We start from the raw sequence: 21497 nt of genomic DNA on the forward strand, positions 1-21497 counted from the left end.
AGATACAGGATTGGCCCTAAAGCAAACAAAAAGTTCTAATTCTGATTTCTAATTTTCTGTTCCTCCTGGTTAAATAAATGACATTTAACTTTAAAAGAACAGGGCCAGAGAAGTAACACAAGGGTTAAAGCACTTGACTTGCATGCTACTGACCCTGCTTTGACTCCCAGTAGCACATAGGATCCCCTGAGCACCACCAGTAGTGACTCCTGAGCACAGAGCCAGGAGAAGCCTAGGAACATAGTCAGGTATGACCTAAAAACAGATGAACAAAAAAACTTCTAATGGACAAAAATTAAAATCATGGAGACAATTTAAAGTAGCAAACTCAGTATCTAACCTTTATCCTTTCTCGTGTCCTGAAATGTATTGATTTCAACACTAGTTCTTAGATACCTGTCACTTACTTTTCAGTCTTATTGCCAAGGTGCAATAATTGCCAAGGTCCAGATGCAGCCGATCAATACCAAATTTCATTTTAGCAATTTTCCCTCATTGCTATTACAACCATTATTAAGTTCTCTTAAAGTGTTTACTCTTAGTTCACACATTTAGTAATTTCAATTATTAAAAATAATAGTTTTCTCTCTTTTTGCGGGGGACCACACCCGGTGACGCTCAGGGGTTAATACCGGCTGTGTGCTCAGAAATCGCTCCTAGCTAGGGGCACCAGATGGGACACAGGGGATCGAACCAGGTGTGTCCTGGATCTGCCTTGTGCAAGGAAAATGCCCTACCACTCTGCTAGCGCTTGGGTTCCCGAAATAATAGGGGCTTTCTATTTACTTTTTTTTTCTTTTCTTTTGGGGCTACACCTGACAATGCTCAGGCTCTGCACTCAGGAATCACTTCTGGTGGTGCTTGGGCAACCATAAAGGAAGCTAGAAATTGAACCTGGGTCAGCCATGTACAAAGCAAACATCTTACCTGCTGTACTATCTCTCTAGCCCCTCTATTTACTCTTTATATAATAGTAAATATATATATTTATAGTATATGTAGTAAACATAATAGTATATATATATCGGATGGAAATAAACTGTGGGAGTAAAATGAGTTAATCTAGGAGATTTCTTTTCACTTAGAGATTATCTACACAACACATTATATTATAATGGGACATTTTCCATATACTGTATGTTGTGTCTTCAAGTACAAAGCTCTATGAGATTGAGACTATTACCTACAACAGATGCTTAAAGAAAGTTATGAAAAATAGGATACTGTATACAAGAATGGGAACTTGGGGCCGGAGAGATAGCACAGTGGTAGGGCATTTGCTTTGCACATAGCAGATCCAGGACAGACACTGATTTGAATCCCAGCATCCCATATGGTCCCCCGAACCTGCCAGGAGTGATTTCTGAGTGCAGAGCCAGGAGTAAGCGAGTGCTGCCAGGTGTGACCCAAAAACAAGCAAACGAAAAAAAGAGTGGGAACTTTTAAAACGGTAAGGATAAATATCAAAATAAAAATTTGAAAGTTAAATATATTTGTTTTTATTTATAGATCACTATAATTTAATGAATTAAAAATCAGAAAATGGATATTAAAATGGAATTTGGATAAAGGTATTCATGCTATAGCTAAGAACAAGCAATATGCCTATATATTATGGTATTATGGTTAGTGAAACATAACAGGGACCTGTGATTATTTAAAAATATGCAGAACTTGTTCAGTGTATACTTTAAAAATAAGTTTTTAGTGTCAAAAGTTGTAAAGAATTAAAAAAAATAACTAATACCAAATAAACACCTGTTTTATATAAGATTTGAAAAGGCTTCACATTGCAAAGGCAATCAGCGTATTAAAAATGACACAAGTCCAAAGCACAAGAAGTTATACAAAAAGGGACATTGTAGATTTGCTTGCTGCATTAACTCCACAGTTTAATCCATAAAATTTCCTTTTAGTTAGCATTTAAACAGAAGCATGCAAATATTTTAATAATCTACTTGGAGTTTTCCCTTATGCACTAAAGTCACAGACCCCCTTTTCAAGAGCTTAGGCAGGTATTCGGGTAGCTGCTTCCTCCTCTGCATCAGCTCGGTTCGCGTTGATTTCCGCAAGTGTGCGTCCAAATCGTGCCCATTCATCATTTCGAGGGACTGCAATCTGCTGTTGAAAGAAAGGCAATGTTTATGCATACTGACAGGAAAAATCATCCTACCTTTTATTATTTGGTCATTTTAGAAATAAGTTTTCCATTAAAAAGTAATAATTGACCTGAATAGGAATAACCTTTTTATAATTATAGGGACTAACAATGATTTACAACAACCTTTTTTATTTTTATTTTTTTGGTTTTGGGCTATACCTGGCGCACTCAGGTGTTACTCCTGGCTCTGTGTTCAGAAGTCACTCTTGGCAGGCTTGGGGAACCATATGGGATACTGGGGAATGAACCCAGGTCAGCTGCATGCAAGGCAGACACCTTACCTGCTGTGCTATCATTCTGGCCTGACTGACCACATTTTTAAACAATGGAGGGTGTCTATGATGTGTGTTGTGACTACCATAGAAATTATTTTGCCATTATCTTTATCAGCACAAGGGAGACTAACAATGGTATTTTCTAAGACAAACTCCTATGCACTACTTCATGAATTTTTTCTGGTAGGAATTCCTTAAAAAATTCTACTACTTGAGGGGCTGGAGAGATAGCATGGAAGTAGGGCATGTCTTGCATGCAGGACAGAGGTTTGAATTCTGGCATCCCATATGGTCACCCGAGCCTGCCAGGAGCGATTTCTGAGCGTAGAGCCAGGAGTAACGCCTGAGCACTGCCGGTGTGATCCAAAACCCAAAAACAAACAAACAAACAAACAAACAAACAAATTCTACTATTTGGGCTGGAGTGAAAGCACAGCTTGCCTTGCACATGGCCAACCTGGATTATATCCCCGGCATCCTATATGGTTCCCCTGAGCCCATGATTAAAACCTCAGCACCACTAGGTGTGGCCTCAAAACAAGAACAAACAAAATTCTTACTTCTTGCACCATTCCTAGTATGAAATAGTCTTTGAATCAGGTTCATAAGAGCTAGTTTCTTTGGGGAAGGTATCAAAGACATGGCTGTCTTTCCTGATATTTGAGTAGCTTCATCAAAGGATGTTATAGGATCAGGGCAGTAGTTCAGTGGAAGAATTACTTTCCTGCATTTGTGAGGTCCTGAGCTTGATCTTAGACACAAACACATACACACAAAAGAAAGAAGGTATGCTACCTTCTTAAAAAAAAAATAAAGTTTTTTTTTTGGGGGGGGGGTCCACATCTCTCAGTGATTCAAGGCTCACTTCTGGCTGTGATCACTCTTAGCAGGTCTCAGGGGACCATATATGGTACTGGAGGTTGAACCTGGGTCAGTAGTATTCAAGGCTGGAGCCTTACCCACTGTACTGTCTCTTGGTCCAACCCTATTAATCATCACTTTAGTGATGCAGCCATAATAAAATGAAAAGGAGGCTTATAGTGTTTTTTCTCACTGAAGCAACCCAATGAAAAGTATTTTAACATTTTTTGATAATTATAATATTGAAAAAAATCAGAAATAACCATTAAGACACAAACTATTATAGGAAATGATGTGCAGCTTTTAAATTATACCCTATGAAATGAAATTGGACAGCAATATTACTATGGAAGCTATTAACCACATGTGATGATAATTTAAATTTACATTTACATTACTTAAAATTCAAAATATTTAAACTTAGTTCTTCAGTTGTACTAGCCACATTTTAAGTGCTCCATAGATTTTATGTGAATCAAAATGACCATATTGGAAATACATTGGAAAGAGCATTTCCATGTATATGAAGTTCAACTGAATATCCTAAGTAATTCACTCTACCTGCCTCTCTTCAATATCTAATTGCCAGGAGTCATGCAGTGTCAAGAGAAGATGGGGAATCATAAGTCAAAAGGGCAGAGTGACTAACTCACTAGTCAGAGATGAAAGGAAAAATAAAAATTGGCACTATGTACAGCCAACCCATGCACTGAAAATGAGAGAGCTGTAACTCATCCTGTTGGATTCAATGATAATAGCTTGTAATAAGGCTTGAGTCAAGATTCACATATCACAGTTATCAGATAACTCTCCAAAGCAATTACTTTCGTTTTCTACTACTTGGCCCCTGTAAGTCTATGAATAGAGAGAAAACAAACAAACAAAAAAACCCCTCATCTCAGTATCCATTCTGTAAATCCTCAAAGCCTTGTTATAATACCAAATTTCTTCTAAAAATGTCTGCCAGAGGGGCAGGCAGGGTAAGATGAAGAGGCTGGAAGGGAAATTGAGGGTACTGGTAGAGGAAACTGTGCACTAGTCAAAGGATGGGTGTTAGGAAATTGTATGACAAACTCAATCATGAACAACTTAGTAACAGTATCTCTTGGTGATTCAATTAAAAATTAAAGAAAAGCAGCCGATCCAGGACCAAAGGTAGTTGGTTCGAATCCCGGTGTCCCATTTGGTCCCCCGTGCCTGCCAGGAGCTATTTCTGAGCAGACAGCCAGGAGTAACCCCTGAGCACCGCCAGGTATGGCCCAAAAACCAAAAAAAAAAAAAAAAAAAAAAAAATTAAAGAAAATTCTTCTGCCTTAGGAATTTTAAATCTCCAGCATGGTATGCTTCAAAGAATAACATCAACTACCAATTGGTCATAATGTCCTCAAGATCTTTTGCATGTAGACATAGGTAATCTCAGGAGCTACTTCTCTAGTGAAAATTAAGTTTAACTTCACAATCATATGGTTCATACAATTTGTGAACCTCAAACACTAATCTTTACTTCAAAGATAATGTCCCTCCAATGTGAGGAATGCTAGAATGTGTCAAAATTGTAGGAAGTGAGTCCCATACCTCTCCCACATCATATATAACAATCTGTCCTTCAGAATCACCCACGGCAATCTCTCTTCCAGAATGGGTCCATCTCACACGATTGAGAGCAGGATTACCCTCCACAGAAATGCTGGCAGTTGGTACCTAGTCATTTAAAATATAGTGCAATGTTAAAAGCATCATCAAGGTTTCTATAAACATGTAAAAAGGTAATTATTCGTTCTTCCAATCTATGTTTTAAAAAACAGATGGAAATAAAGAATTCCCCAACTTTCTTTCTCTTCAATGATACATTATGGATGACATTATAGTCAATTCTTGAAAATGGTTTTGGAAAATAACTGAAATTCTTATATAAGGAATTCTCACGTATAACTGAGTACATCACTTTGAAAGATCTTCTCTTTAATAAAAGGCTCTTTGTTGTTTTAACTTCTTTAAGGAGTCAAGTTATTTGAAAACAGATGGCCAAAACCCCATTTAAAGAAGCATTTCAAAAACCCTCATGAACAGTTTACAGTTCAATTTTAGAGGATAGGAATTACTTTAGTAGCTTGCATCTCTAGTTAAAACCTCTGATTTGACCCACAGTTCCTAGAAACAGTTCGTATTTGAAAGTGCAATATGTGTCCTTTCAGAGCCTCTAGTTCTCATGAATTGCCTGGCATAGATCAAGACGATGGCACACAATGGTATCAGCTCTTTGTGATCTGCCTATGCCTCTCCCAAACTACAAAATTTTGTACACATATAGGAAATACTAAATATTTACTTATTAAAAGTATAACCCCCAATTTTTATTTTTGAAATCTGATAAAAACCATTCGCTGACATCAGTCATCCCCTAAACTGGTGAAATTACTATAGAGAAAATTTTTACCCAGATTCATTTTGAGAGTATGTTCTTAGGAAAATGATAAATTTGTAACAACAAATCTTCAACACCAAAACCTAAGCCAAAAAATTAAAACTGGTGCAATTCTAGGCAACTGTAAATATATAGGGAAGTAGATAGTGAAGTAATAGTGAAGTAGATCCAATTATCCAAAAAGGACTAATACTTTTTCCTAACAGTATTTAAATGTTTCTTCTCAAATTATTAAATAAACAGCTAGCATACTTTGAAATTCTTACAGTTCCAATATACAACTTCTTTCCCTTATATAACCATCTTTTTTGTTTCAAAGGATTTGGAAAGATAGCTCAAAAAATATGGAGATGTGGGATAGACAGAGACCATTCCAACAACAACATTAATGATAGAACTGTGATAAACAGGTTTTGTTGTTTATTTAATTTTTGGCCACATGTGGTGGTTCTCAGGTCTTATTACTGGCTCTATATGCTCAGGGATCACTGTTGGTAAGGCTCAGGGGAATATATGTGATGCTGGGGATTGAACCTGGCTAGGCAGTATGCAGGGAAAGTGCCCTACTCAGTGGACTATCCCTCTTTCACCAATACATTGCTTCTTACCAACACATAGTAAAATAGAATTCTAAAAAACATTTTAAGCCCCCCAAAGCTGGCAAAAACATGTATGGCTAAAAATAAATAAAAGTGGCAGTTAGGGGCCAGAGAGATAGCATGGAGGTAGGGCGTTTGCCTTGCATGCAGAAGGACGGTGGTTCGAATCCCGGCATCCCAGGAGTGATTTCTGAGCATAGAGCCAAGAGTAACCCCTGAGCGCTGCCAAAATAAACCAAACCAACCAAACAAAAAAAAGTGACAGTTAAATTTCATTACCAAGGAGTAATTTTACTATAGTTTTCGGAAAATGATTTAGTGGTTTCTATATTCACGTTTCAGTACCAGTAACACTGTTCTCAATTCTTCATGAAAAAAGAAATAATTTTTCCTTTTTCAAATTAGTTAGGTGAAGACAAATGTTCATGGATAATATGTAATTATTCCAAGGCTGAGTTTATTTAGAAATACACAATAAAGAAGAACATACTTGAAAAGCCTAAAAATATTTGCTTTCTAAACCTACTGAATGAAAATATCTTAGTTACTTTATGAATGAGACTTTGTCAGGATATTAGAGACATGATAGTGCTTTTCAGAAGTAAAAAGAAATGCCCCAATGTTCTTGGCAACATTATTCTTCCTTCAGTTCAGCACAGCATGCTGTTTATTATTTAGGACACAAAGCTTATTTGGTTTCTTTGTGATAAAGCCACAATCACAGAGCCCGTTTACATTCCTTGGGATAAAGAAATTTCACAAATTATTCAATAAATCTCCAATTTTCTATTTTTCAGTGCAATTTTTGTTATTTTTCTACTCACCTCTGTGTCATTATTGAGGTTCCACAAATCCAGTCTCCCCATGCCGTCCACACAAGCAAACAGGGCTGGGTGTGTGGGTGACCACATAACGTCATAAACATAGTCTGAATTATCTTCAAAGGAGTACAAAGGCTTGTTATTCTGAAAATAACCAGGAAGAAGAAGATTCTTAGCACAGTCGAAATATAACATTCATTCAATAGGATATGTATATATACATAAAATTTTTTGTTTGTTTTATTTATGTTGGGAACATACTAGGCAGTGCTCAGGCAATACTCCTTGCTCTGTGCTTAGGATCTGCTCTTGGTAGAGCTCAGTGGACCATTACTGGATGTCAGGGATTGAACAAATGAGTCATGTTACCTTCATTTAGGTCAGGCAAGAACACTACCTGTTGTACTGCTTCTCTTGCCTTGTTTTTTTTTTTTTTTAAACAAACAAACAAAAACCAGCTCAGAAATCGCTCCTGGCTCATGGGTCCATATAAGATGCTAGGAATCAAACACAGGTCCATCCTGGGTCCACCATGTGCAAGGCAAATGCTCTACTGCTATGCAATTTCTCCAGCCTGTTTTTTTCTTTTGGTTTTTGGGCCACACCCAAAAACCCCGGCGGTGCTCAGGGGTTACTCCTGGCTGTCTGCTCAGAAATAGCTCCTGGCAGGCACGGGGGACATTTGGGACACCGGGATTCGAACCAACCACCTTAGGTCCTGGATCGGCTGCTTATAAGGCAAACACCGCTGTGCTATCTCTCCGGACCCCTGTTTTTTTCTTAATTGAAGAACTGTGATTTACAAAGTTACTCATGGGTGATTGTCCTTCCACTGTAACTTTACCTTGTCCTCTTTCTTTGTATCTTTGTTCTCATAATTAAAAATAAAAATTAAAAAGAAATAAAAAAGAAAAAGAAAAATGAAGGGTGAAAATGCAAAGTAAAAAAAAAAAGTGGTGGAAAACAGAAAATGCTTGTCACAGAATGAGATTATAGGTTGAATAGTCAAAGATAATCCATAAAAAGAGAAAGTTTAGACCATGAAACTGGAAAAACTGTTCACTTCTCTTCTAAACATACAGGCAGTCAGCAACAGAAAAGGATCTAAGTCAAATCCTATGGGTTTTTTTTGGACACATTTTCAGTAGGTGTGGAGGGCTCAAAAAAAAAAAAAAAAAGAAAAGAAAGGAGAAAAACCCTTTCAACAAATGGTACTAGCTCAAAGGAATTTATACATGCAGAAGAATGAAGTGAACCTCCTCCTTCCTCAAATCATATAAAGATCTCAATATAATAGACCTAAATATAAGAGAAGTAGAACTATAAAATTCAAGAACAAATCTTTGTGAAACTGGACGCAGTAATGGTTTCTCCTTAAAGTGGAAGTTTGCTGCTGCTGCTTTGAAAATACTGCAGCAGTCCTCCAAAATGCTTATAACAGTTACCATATGATGTAATCATTCCATTTCAAGGTATATGTCCAAGAGAAATAAAAATGATTATGTAAAAACAAACACTTGCACATTGGTATTCATGGCAACAACAACATCCCTAATTAGAAACAACCCAAATGTCCATCAATTACTAAACAAAAAGTAATGAATATTCATACACTGGATTGTATTTGGCCATTAAAGGATGAAAAACTACCTAAAAAACATGAAGGACCCTTGAAAATTTGTAAAGTAAAAGAGTCAGTCACAATAGTCGCAAGAGCATATGACTCCTTGAAATGTCCATGATGTTCACAATGGTTAGTTTCAATGAAATAAAACGTTGGTAAGTGGTTTCCAGAAGGTGGGAGAGGAGAAATTGGAATGATTGCTGCTGGGTACAATGTTTCTATCTGAATTTTGAAAAGCTCTAAAATTAGATAGTGGTAACAGTACAGACCTGTGAATATACTAAGAAACAGTAAATTATCCCCTTCAAGGCGTGAATATTTGGTATATAAATTATATCTCAATAATACTATTATTTAAAGAAAAAACAGATAAAAGTAAATCTTTTAAAGAGTGATCAACAAAGATGGTAAGCAAGATAAACCCCTAAGTTTGTCCTAAGGTAGAAAAACAAAGCAATACTGTAGATAAACACAAAATATAATATTTCCAGTGAATTCTCCTAAAAAATAAAGACAAAGAGACAGGCTAGAAATGACATAAGGACAGTGGTAGAGAGAGAGACCTTAGCACTTTGGTGGGGATGGAGTATGGATCTTTGTAAATCAAAAGCATAAGTGTTAATACTATTATAACCATGTTACCTCAGCTACAAGAAAAGTAAAAAAACCTCTGAGCTACATATTAAATAGTATCTTGCATATATAAGACAACTGATTCTTTAAAAGAAAAAAGTTTTAGTAAAACTGCTTGACAGTATCTCCTAAGGCAGAATGTTTGCATTTCCTAAGGTAAGCACTTAATTTTCCAGAATAGGCCTGTAGTATTAAATATTAATGATAAAGTCCTTGGTATTCATGGAGTCGGCCTGGGGCTTGATGGCCTTTAGGCAAGCGGGTCTGAGGGTTCAAGGTAACAGCGAGGAAATGACCCACAGCCAGTCAGTAGAAGTCAGGAGACATGCAGCTTTATTATAAGGCTCTAACCCAACCTGTGTCTCCTCTCTCCCTCCTGCCGTCTTTTTTGCTAAGGCCTCTCCCTTCACCCTTCCCCCAGGCCTAAATTACTAACTACAGACCCGTCCTAGAAGTGGGAGGATCTCCCTTGCTAGGTAAAATAGACATGAAATCGGGGGAGGGGTAACGTAGGCCCAACATATATTAAAGCTGATTGACAGTCATTAAAAGAAATCTATAGGGGTCCCTGTGTGATAGCATAACAGGTAGGGTACCTGCTTTGCACACACCTAACCCAGGGTTTTGATCCCTGGCAGCCCATATGGTCCCTGAGCCCACCAAAAATAATTCCTGAGTGTGGAGTTAGGAGTAATCTCTGAGTATCGCTGGGTGTTGTTCCCCTAAGAAAGAAATCTACAACTTTGTTCAGAGTAGCACTATTCATAACAACTCCAACCTGACACCAACAAAAACACATGAGCAGAATAAATAAATTATGGTATATTTACATCATGAACTAGGATAGTCAGGAGATTAAAGAATCTACAATTACATTAAAAGATAGGAATGTCCAGGGGTTTGGAGAGAGAGTAATTGACAAGCATTCGATACCTGGCATCCCATCTAATATCCCAACACCACCTGGAATAATTCCTGAGTGCAGAGCCAGGAGTAAGTCTCGCAAATAGGAATGTCCCTAGAAAACACTGGATGTGTGAGCACCTTATCCAGAAGTGCAACTATCAGCAAATACCACAACTAACACTTGTGCAATTCTCTCACCTTACCATAAATCGAAGAAAAGGGTCAGGGGACATGAATTTTCACACAAAATGCTAAAGCAAAAGAAGGCACACTCAAACAATATTCTATGATCTCATTTTGATAAAATATTAATATGAGGGACCAGAGACAGTATAAGGTTTAAAGTGATGAATGCATGTGGTCAACCCCAGTTTAACCAATAGCACGACATTCCCTGAGCATTGCTATGGAGGCTCAGGTAATCCCCAGTACTGCAAGGTCTTGAGTATAACAATCCTTGGGCCCAAGCTATGAATTGCTGGCATAAACAAACAAAAACCCCTGGGGTTCTTGAACCCTCAAAAATCAATATGAAATGCTACGTACAAAGAAGAAAATTTTATATTTGCAATACATAAGAATGCTAAATACCGAAATATCTTAGGAAACAGATAAATATTTCATCTACTTAGTGGACTATGATGTACTGGGGGGGAGGGGAAGGATGCATTATTGCCAGGCAAATGATTTTTAAAATAAAAATGAAATAAATAGTAATAAATCACCCAATTAAAAATGTAATTTTAGGCCCTTTATAATTTCTTCTAATTTAATATGTAAAAAAATCCAAGGACTTTTTCTTCTTAAAGGAGAAAACATTCATTCAACACTAAATATTGTCTCATTAAATATTAATTTTAGGGGGCCGGGCGGTGGCGCTAAAGGTAAGGTGCCTGCCTTGCCTGCGCTAGCCTTGGACGGACCGCGGTTCGATCCCCCGGTGTCCCATATGGTCCCCCAAGCCAGGAGCAACTTCTGAGCACATAGCCAGGAGTAACCCCTGAGCGTTACCGGGTGTGGCCCCCCCCAAAAAATTAATTTTATAGATGACACTGAAAATTAAAGTCCCAAATGTATCATTTGAATTCTTTAATAATTGGGGAGGAGGGCAGGCAGAGAGTACAGCAGACAGGCTGGCCATATTTGGCAATTTCTCAAAAGTTACTCCTGACTCAATAATGAGGAATTATTCCTGGTAATGCTCAGGGGACCATATGTGATGTCATATGAATCTGGGATAACTACATATAAAGTAAGTAGTCTATTTGCTGTACTCTCCAGCCCAGAAATTTGTTTTAGAACAAGTTTTATGGATTGGGGGAAGGGGCCACACCGAGAGGTATTCAGGGATTGCTCCTGTTCTGCACTCAAGGATATCACTCCTGGCAGGACTTGGAGATCATATCAAGGAATCAAACTGGAGTCAGGCATATGGTAAGGCAAGCACCTTACCTGCTGTACAATCTCTTTGGCCTTTAATACAAAATTTAAAAATATTCTGCAGTCTCCACATTCAGTTATGTGACCCCATGTGAAATTCTAAGCTAGTTTAAGAAGTGAGGCACCAGCAAACTTGTGTGTGTGTGTGTGTGTGTGTGTATGAGAGAGAGAGAGAGAGAGAGAGAGAGAGAGAGAGAGAGAGAGAGAGAGAGAGAGAGAGAGAGAGAGAGAGAGAGAGAGAGAGGTGCTCAGGGATCACTCCATTTTGTTGTTCGTTTTTGGGCCACATGTGGAGACATTCAAGTATTATTCCTAGCTCTACATTCAGAAATTACTCCTGGAGGAGTAATGCCAGTGACGAAACCAGGGTCAGTTGAGTACAAGGTAAGTGCCCTACCTGTTGTACTATTATTCGGGACCCCAATTTTTTTTTTAATAGTGGTGCTGGTGGGCTGGAATAGAACTCAGGTCCTCACATAGGCTAGGTACATGTTCTTCTACTTAAACTATCTCTCTAATTCCTAGATAATGTTTAATGTTTAAACTATTGCAGGTATAAAATTCTTATCCATATATGATTTATTTGCAAATATACTTGCCAAAGTACAAAGCAAATGAAGGCTTTTTGCAAATGAAAGCTTTCTTGAAGGGAAGGATAGCATTTCAATTAGCAAAGGTAACCATTTGGCACAGTGATGAGAAAAGTATAGTCAAAGGAATTATGTATTTATTTTTGTTTGGGGGCCATATAGATACATTTGCCATACATTTGTTATTTATGGCATGATTCTCAGGGGAACATCCCAATGGGATTTAAGGGAACACGTTGGAGACTAAACCTGGAGTTCCTGCATGCTAAGCATACACACTGGCTATTCAGTCCAACTCTCCAATCACATATACCAACACCACCACCCCACCTCCACCTCCACCTCCACCATTATTTGCAGTGACAGATTGGGTTAAATTGTGTTCCCATCCAAATTTCTGTGCATCAGATCCTGTATGTGTTGGATCTGGAAACACGCTTGCTACATATGTAATCAAGTTAAGCTGAAGTTATTCCACATTAGAGAGTTCTGAAAGAGTGTGACTACTGTGTTAAAAGAAGTCAGGGCCGGAGAGATAGCACAGCGGTAGGGCTTTTGCCTTGCAAGAAGCAATAGATAAACAAGGAGAATGCAGTGTGATGCCAAAGGCAGAGACTAGTTCGAGGCAGTTGAAAACCAAGAAGCACCAATATTGCTCACAATCACTAGAAGCTTAGCACAAGACAAGATGACAGAGGATCAGATTTTCCCCTAGAGTCTTAAAAAAAAACTGAGATTGATAACATTTTGCTTTTCTTTGCTCAGGAATCAGATTCATTTATTCATTTGATAACTGTTTTCCTTTATCTTAAAGAGCACAGCTTTCCTAATTAAATGTAAACTGTATTTTGCTATGACATCACAGAATAACAGTTTGCTTTTAAACTTCTAAACTCCAAAACCATGCGAAAAGAAATAGGTGAGTTTGGGGGCCACATCTGGTGGTGCTCAGGGCAATTCCTGGGTCAGGAATTAGCCCGTTAATGTTCAGGGGAGCTGCAATACAGGGGATCAAACCAGGATAGCCATAGATAAAAGGAACAAGTCCAAATCTCTATACTATCTCCCTAGCCCAAGGAAAATAATTTTTATTGTTGTTGTAGTACATCACTCAGTTTACAGTACTTTGCTATGGAAGCCTTGAGAAATGAATACAATCACTCTGAATTCTTCTGTTACACCTATTGGTAAACAAATATAGAAAACATAAAGGTGGTTTTAAATAAGCGAGAAGTACATCATGCCTGGGTCAGAACAGAAAATAAAGTTCTCCAAAAAAGAAAGGACTTCAAGATCAGAAATAACTTCCTATATAATCCAAATGAAGACATCAAGTTTCTGAGAAGAGCCCTTAAAAATAATGGCTATATAGAGTAAGAGTCTTACAGAAAAATGAAGACAGTACCCAATTCAAATATTGCCTGAGTGTCTCAGCCTTGGGGCCGGAGCAATAGTACAAGCAGGTAGGGCATTTGTCTTAAATGCAGTTGACCAGTGTTTGATTCCGGCATCCCATATGGTTCCCAGTCGACCAGTGTTTGATCCCGGCATCCCATATGGTTCCCTCAAGCCTGTCAGGAGTAATTTCTAACCACAGCGCCAGGAGTAACCCCTGAGCACTGCTGGGTGTGGCCCCAAAACCAAAATAAATAAATAAATAAATAAATAAATAAATAAATAAGTAAAGTGTCTTAGCCGATGATTCTGAGAATTACCACCCAAGGCAAGGCCACCATTATGTGAAAATGAGTGAATTAGGTTATCTTTGCTTGATGCCATTAAACATTCAAATTAGAAAACTACTTTCATTTCAATCCCTTGCTCACCAAGCAATCTTCTGATTATAATTTGGCTTCCTATGTGGGTTGTCTATAAGGAAATAATGAGCTGGTCCGGCCAGCATGGGCTTTCTGGCAGTTGTTTCCCATTTAAGCTAATAAATTGACCTTTAATATATCAGTGTCTTAGAAGACTGTTAATTCCAGTCAGCACTCCCTAGCTAATCAACTCCAGTAGACTGATAAAACAGATTCTGAATGTGCAAAGGGCAAACTGAACTCTGGCCCCCAGCAAGTTACAAGGATAAATGCTTCCATGGGGGACTGGGTCTGGATGGCTGGCCAGTTTTCCTCAAGAACTGCACAGCTGCTCATTTTAACTGTCTGCAATGTATATAATTGCTATTCCAAGCACTACTAAGATTACTTTGGGGGGAGGGGCTCTCCAGTAGTGCTGCTGCTCTCCAGTTCTACATCAAACCATGATTGGACAGCTAGTCAGAGTAGGGGTGGGGGAGGGAAGGTTGATTCCCAGGCCCTGCACACCAAGATGCTCTTTGAGCATCTCCCCAGCCCATAGTGAGATTTCTTTAACCCTTTATTGCTGCTATCTAACAGTTAAACAGATAAACTGCTAAAATAAGGAGAAAATTTAAGACATCTGAGGCTGTGAAAGTCTGAAAACTATTGACTCAAAGAAATTACACTGATAATCTTAACTTGGCACTTAATGCTCTTAAACATCAGATTATAATTATAAGCTTACATATCTTTCCTATAGCTTTTCCGACCTACCAAAGTGCTTCTATTGTGAATTTTCAAAATTGGGACCTTGAAAATTTAACAGCATACTTCAAATATATGGGAAACAATCTAGGCTGAAATTTGAATATGTTAAAATTGAAAAATTATCTATCTTTATTTTCATAGCAAAATTGTCTGAAATGTCTGAATAGCAATGAAAGTTAAATTTCCTTTTCTAGAGGGGATGAGGAAACACCACTTGTGCTCAGGGTTTGCTCCTGGCTCTGTGCTCAGGGATTACTCCTGGTGGCTGCAGGGGACCATGCAGGATATAGCCCAGGTCAGCTATATGCAAGGCAAATGCCCTACCTGCTTTACTGTCTCGATGATCCAGAAAACAATTTGTTCTGTTGGATACAAAGATATCAAACTTTTTTGTTTGTTTTTAGGCTGCAACCAGCTATGCTTGGGGCTTATTCCTAACTGCACTCAGAGATCACTCCTGGTAGGCTGGAAGAGATATATGAAGAGCCAGAATTGAACAGGTCAGCTGCATATACTATCTCTTTGGCCCCAGATTTGAAATTTTATGGGAGGAAGGTGCTCTTGGGACCTTGCGGAGGCCACACACAATATCTTTGGTAACGGGTTGAATTACTGGAATAAAATGCATGAAAAGTATAACTAATAATATGGTAAATTCTGGTACTTCAAAAGATAAAAGAAGACAGGCAAAATAATGCTCTCAGATATTAAAAATAAGAATAAATCCACAAAAGATTAAAGATTCTTTTCAATTACAAAGAGAAGAAAGTTGTGTGACAATTTTCATGAAGATATAAAGTCTCCTGTCTAGCTGAAGGACTAGGAAGATGACAGCATTCAGAAATCAGTACTCAGTGGGCCATGCCATGGTGGCACTCAAACCCATAGTCTCACACACGTGAGGCATGTGCTAGCAGAGCATTTCAGCAACATCCACTGCTCCCACACTTTTTTCTTTTTGGGTTTTGAGCTAGACCTGGTGGTGCTTAGAGCCTCCTGGCTCTAAACTCAAGAATCATTTCTGGCAGTGTTTGGGGACATATAAGGTATCAGGGATCAAATTAAAGTTGATTGCATAAAAGGCAAGTGTCTTAAACCATACTTTCTTTGGTCCACATACTTTTCTTATAAAAATAGGAAATAAATTCTCAGAATCTTCCATGTGCTGCTGTTTATTTTCTTGGTGGGGGAGAGAAGGCCCCTGCAGCAAACTGGGCTGGTAAGTTGATTGTGAGGGCCTGAGGATGAGGTGCTGCTTGAGGCCTGCAGAGCTAGGGATTATCTAAGCCACCCTAGAGGTGCTCAGGAGCTTCTAGGACTGCACCTACTGATGTTCAGAAGATCATGTGGTGCCTTGATCAGTCTGGAGTTGGCTAAATGTAAAATATACAGATGCCTAAACTCCTATATACTATCCCACCGGTTTCTACATAGTTCTTTCCACTAAGAATTCTGCTTTTAAATTTCAGTTTAATGCTTTGCTCATATTTCTGCCTTAATTTCATGAAAATGTAAAAATATATTGTAGTCTAAGACTATAGTTTTAAAAATACTATTTGTGCATCTTGTATGGCATTAATTGCACACACATACATAAAGAATTATTAATTTTCTTAGTTTTTAACCAAATGCTGATTCATATCCTGGCAAATTAATTCTCACAAGTTTCAGTGTTATTTGTAAATATGAAAGAGGAGCCTAGAATCTAGTTCAAGAGCAGAATGCATGACCCTGTCTCATCCCCAATACCCCCCACCTCATTCCTCAAAAAAAAAAAAAAAAAAAAAAGGCATTTTTGTTGTTTTTTTTTCTTTGTTTTTTTTGGGCCACATCTGGTGGCACTCAAAGGTTACTCCTGGCTCTGCACTCAGAAATCGCTACTGGAAGGCACAGGGGACTATATGTGATACTGGGAATTGAACCAGCCCTATCACAGGTTGGTCATGTGCAAGGCAAATGCCCTACTGCTGTGCTATTGCTCTGGCCCTCCATTTGTGTTTTAAAAAATCTATCCAGTTACATGTCTGGCTATAGCCTCGAGTAATAGTTGGCTTCATCTTTTTATCTATCCAATGCTCATCTTGTTTTAATTTTTCTTTCTGTGACACACCTGGTGATGCTACTTCTTGCTCTGTGCTCAGAAGTTACTCCTAGCAGGCCCGGGGTGCCATATGGGATGCCTAGGTTGGCCATTTGCAATGCAAACACCCTAATCACTGTGCTATCGCTCCAGCCCATTTTAATTTTATTAACTAGACCACAAGTTTAAATATATTCAGGCACTATCTGATCCCCGGGAAAGGGATGAGAAGAAACTGAACATAGTTAAGTGCCTATTACATGCTAGATATGCTATGAACTTTTCTGTTCCTGTCTTTAGACTTTAGGCAGGTGCTTTAAAAAAATCTTTGATAATAGGGCCAGAGTGATAGCACAGTGGTAGGGCATCTGCTTTGCAAGCTGCTGACCTGGGACAGATTCGGGTTCAATCCCTGGAATCCCATATGGTCCCCTGAGCCTGCCAGGAGTAATTTCTGAGTGCAGAGCCAGGAGAAACCCCTGAGAAATTTCAGGTATGGCCCTCCCCTCAAAATAAAATCTCTGATAATATAACAAACCATTGGTTTTTGGTCTACACCTAGTGATGTTAGGGGTTATTCCTGGTTGTGTGCTCAGAAATTAGTTCTGGTGGACTTGGGGAACCAAATGGGATACCAGATCAGGGTATGCAAGTCAGGCACCTTATCTACTATACAATTGCTACAGCCCCTTAAAGGGCAACTTTTAGAGACAACTTGACAGTAGAAGAAAGCATTAAAAAAAAAAGAACACAAATAGCGAATTCACCCCAGATTTCTGTCAAGTATTTGGTAAATGAATACATGTAGCAAAGAACTTTCTTAAACTACTTAATTTTCTCAAAGACATTGAAAAAAACAAATAAGGTCTCTAAAGTTTGTCTTACTGTGAATTCAAAAGATCAAAATTCAGAATAAGATGTGAAAAAATAAAGCTTGCAAATCAATTTAAGCAGAATTTCTGTTGTTCTGATTATGCAGTTGTGACTATGCAATACTACAGAAAAAGTAGACAGCAAAGTCAAGGTGGTTTGACTGTAACATGGGATCAAATGAAACTATAAGGTCTATCTATCATCATAAAACACAGTAAGTTATAACCTCTAGGATTTGCTTTGAGATTAACTTTCAAAGGTTATAATAATGAGGTCATATTTTGTTTTTCTGTTTTTGAGCCCACCAGGTAGCACTCAGGGGTTACTCCTGGCAGATTTGGGAAACCATACAGGATGCTGGGGATCAAACCTGGGTCGGGAGTTAAGTCATATTTACCTGGAATTATTTGAGGCTTTGGAAGCAATGTATAATGTGGATTTTTCTTTTTATTTTCTTTGGTTTTTGGGCCACATCCAGCAGTGCTCAGGGTTTACTCCTAGCTATGTGCTCAGAAATTGCTCCTGGCAGGCACAGGGGACTATATGGGATGCTGGGATTTGAACCACCATTGATCCTGGGTTTGTTGCTTGCAAAGCAAACACCCTACTACTGTGTCATCTCTCCAGTTCTAATGTGAATTTTTCAATAACTGAAGCTTTTCAAGAGTCAACTTACATTTTCTGTGATTATGTATTATGTGAGGTGCTATGTGAGATATTCAGATTCTGTACACACCCACTATAACTTAGTTCAGGGTAAAAATGTTCTGTACTTTAAAAATCTGAAGTGGAGGGAAGACTAGTCTTTGTTTATTTGTGGGGTTAACCTATTTGTCAGCATGTTTATATTAAAACCATATCTGGTAACTCTATCATGTTCTGTGTACCTTTGGGGGTGGGGATAGAGATTCGGTAAGACCAGGGTGCTCAAGGGATTGTATGCAGTGTCAGGGTCCAAACTGGGGTTAGCTGCATGCAAGGCAACTGCCTCAAGTCTTCTAATATCTTTCCTGTCCTTTGTAACTTTTTATCCTTTGGTCTGTCAGTGCATTTTTTTTTTGGTTATGAGAAAGCACTTCATCTATTCTACACAGTATTAGAGCACCACCTTGTGTCAGAAACTGGAGCAAAGGAGCAAACACCTATTTTGAGATACCTTAGTAGTCCAAAGTTTTACTGTCCAGTCGAATGATGAAGTGACAAAAAGGTGTGAAAAGTCAACTGCACCAACAGCTGCATGACAATGGATCCCAGTGATTGGTCCTTGGTGTCCCTCAAACATCTCACTGATTCCAGCTTTGCTATGACATAAAAGTTAAAATGTTAGGGAAATCTCTTGTAAGTAGAACAAATAAATATACTTTATTATAGGTTTATGTATCAGATTTTGAAATAATTTCAACAAACTTAACTTAGCTTATAACACATAAGAATAAATTATGTTTAGTAGACCTCTCTATCTAGATATGACAACACTGCTAATGCACTAAGAAGAAGAATATTTTCAAACCATAAAGATCATGCTGTTGACAACAGAGTTCAAAAGTCTAATATCTGTGGTTGAGGAACAAAGCCAAATAAAGACTAGATATAAGAGAGAAATCTAGGCTACTTTTAAATCAAAAGCTTTGAAGTAAAAGCTATGTATTCGAGATGACATCTGGTCACTCAATTTTTTTTTAAGGAAGCCATTGATAAGGTACAGCTAGACAATTTCAAAATAGATTGAACAGCAGGAAAAATACCAGTCAATTTAAATGTGTACATGACATTACTGTACAATTATCAGTAAGATGAACTAAGTATATATAAATTGGAATGGAATAATAGCTAAAGATTTTATTTATAATTTATATACCAGAATGTAGTATAGGTACATATTTGTAATTGCTGTATTTTAGTTCCTACCACTAACTTTTATGAGCCCACTGACATAAAAAAATCTAACATATATAACCTTTGAAGTGAAGAGCACATCATAATCTAAATAATCCTTTATTTAAAAGAATACTTATGTATTGAATTTTAAATATTCAAACTCAAATTTATCACAGAGAGTAAGTGGCTCTAGGAAAGATTTCTACAAGGGTAATTTTTTAATGATATAACTTGAGGAAAAATGATTGTTTTATTTTGTTTTGTGTTTGAATCATGTCCAGCAGTGCTCAGGAGTTACTCTTCATGGCACTGAGAGAGTGTTCCAGGGTCAGCACATGCAAGATATATGTCTCTGGTCAGTAGTTCTGTCTTATCTCTCTGACCCTGTGGAAGAATTAACAGTAACTGTAACTTCCAGTTCAGATTTACCTGCCATGACGACATGCTGTATATACAGAACCTTCTTCACTCCCAACAACAAAGTTGTTGACATCTCCAACAGGGAAGGACATAGATGTTACAGCTACTGCCTTTGACTGTTTATGAACCAATTCCATACTATCCTATACAGAAAAAGAATTGAGGAAATCATTCAGTAACTTGAAATTATTAGAGAAAAATTTCTGGTTGTAAATGCTTTGCAAAGAATATAAACTTATCTTGATTATTATGTTTAAATAACATATAATAACATTTATATTTGTTATAGTATAAATTATATATTTACTCATAAACTGGTTAATAAACTATTATAATACTAATAATACAACTATAAAAGTTTATTAAAAACTTTGGTTTAAAAATTTTTTAAAAATAATAACAGTGTCTCTTATTTTAGTTTTCCAAGTTTAACCTACCTGTGGATGGGAGAGCATGTCCAGACTCCATGAGCAAATTTTCCCGTCAGTAGAGATGCTAATCAGATTGTGAGCATTTTGTGTACCAACAACATTCACACAATATACAGGATGCTATGAAAAGATAGATATTAAAGTCTTCAGAGATTATCTTATCAAATAATGAAGCAATTGTTACTCTATAAACATTAGTATTCTGTTTTGTATTAAAGCAGGATATCTTAAGGGTTTTCTAAAAACTAAAGCTATTCTGTTGATTGCCAAAATATCTCAGAAAAGAGATGTCTCATATAAAGCAGACTTCCAAAAACATACACACACACACAAAAAGGACTTTGTTCTTGGTCAATGAGGAATTTCTACATCAAAGAAAACACATTGAGACTATGCTGGTGGATCCTACATTAAGTATTTGAAGGTAAAAACAGAAATATAATAAAAATAACCTTTTTTTTTTTTTTTTTTTTACTTACTGTGTGCGCAGCCGCGGACAATGGAGTTCTTTGCACTGGAGTTCTTTTATTACTACGGTTATCCCACAGCACAATTTGACCCGAATATGTGCCACCAACAACCAGATTTGGATGAAATTTTGCAAATGTAGCAGACATCACAGCTGACTGCAAGAAAGATTTTTATATATAAAGTTCAACTGTGAAAATTCTGACAAGTTACTAAAATTAATTTATTATCCCAAACATTTTCCCTTTATCTTGAAATATTGGATATTATAAAAACAGGTTAATAAATTCACTAAATAATTTACTGCTCTGACACTTGAGAGATAATACACCAGGTAAGGTGCTTGCCTTGCACACAATCTAGGGTTCTATCCCTGGCCACAATATATGGTTACCCAAGAACCACCAGTAGTGATCACTGAACACAGAGTCAGGAGTAATCCTTA

General features: G+C 37.6%; 1 protein-coding gene across 4 annotated transcripts in view; it reads right to left on the reverse strand.

Moving 5' to 3' along the window:
• Window positions 1-1744: 1744 nt before the first annotated feature.
• DYNC1I2 (dynein cytoplasmic 1 intermediate chain 2) overlaps window positions 1745-21497 on the reverse strand; it is a 64478-nt gene continuing 44725 nt past the window's right edge. For all 4 annotated transcript variants that reach the window (XM_049773416.1, XM_049773417.1, XM_049773415.1 and 1 more), the window contains 7 exons: window positions 21064-21210; window positions 20591-20704; window positions 20163-20296; window positions 19012-19156; window positions 7146-7286; window positions 4873-4998; window positions 1745-2121 (listed from right to left, as the gene is read on the reverse strand). In XM_049773416.1, the coding sequence (XP_049629373.1) occupies window positions 2008-2121; window positions 4873-4998; window positions 7146-7286; window positions 19012-19156; window positions 20163-20296; window positions 20591-20704; window positions 21064-21210 (921 nt within the window). In that variant the 3' untranslated portion in view covers window positions 1745-2007. The remainder of the gene's footprint in view (window positions 2122-4872; window positions 4999-7145; window positions 7287-19011; window positions 19157-20162; window positions 20297-20590; window positions 20705-21063; window positions 21211-21497) is intronic.

This window comes from Suncus etruscus, chromosome 5 (assembly GCF_024139225.1).
Source record: "Suncus etruscus isolate mSunEtr1 chromosome 5, mSunEtr1.pri.cur, whole genome shotgun sequence".
In the NCBI taxonomy this organism is placed as follows: domain Eukaryota; kingdom Metazoa; phylum Chordata; class Mammalia; order Eulipotyphla; family Soricidae; genus Suncus; species Suncus etruscus.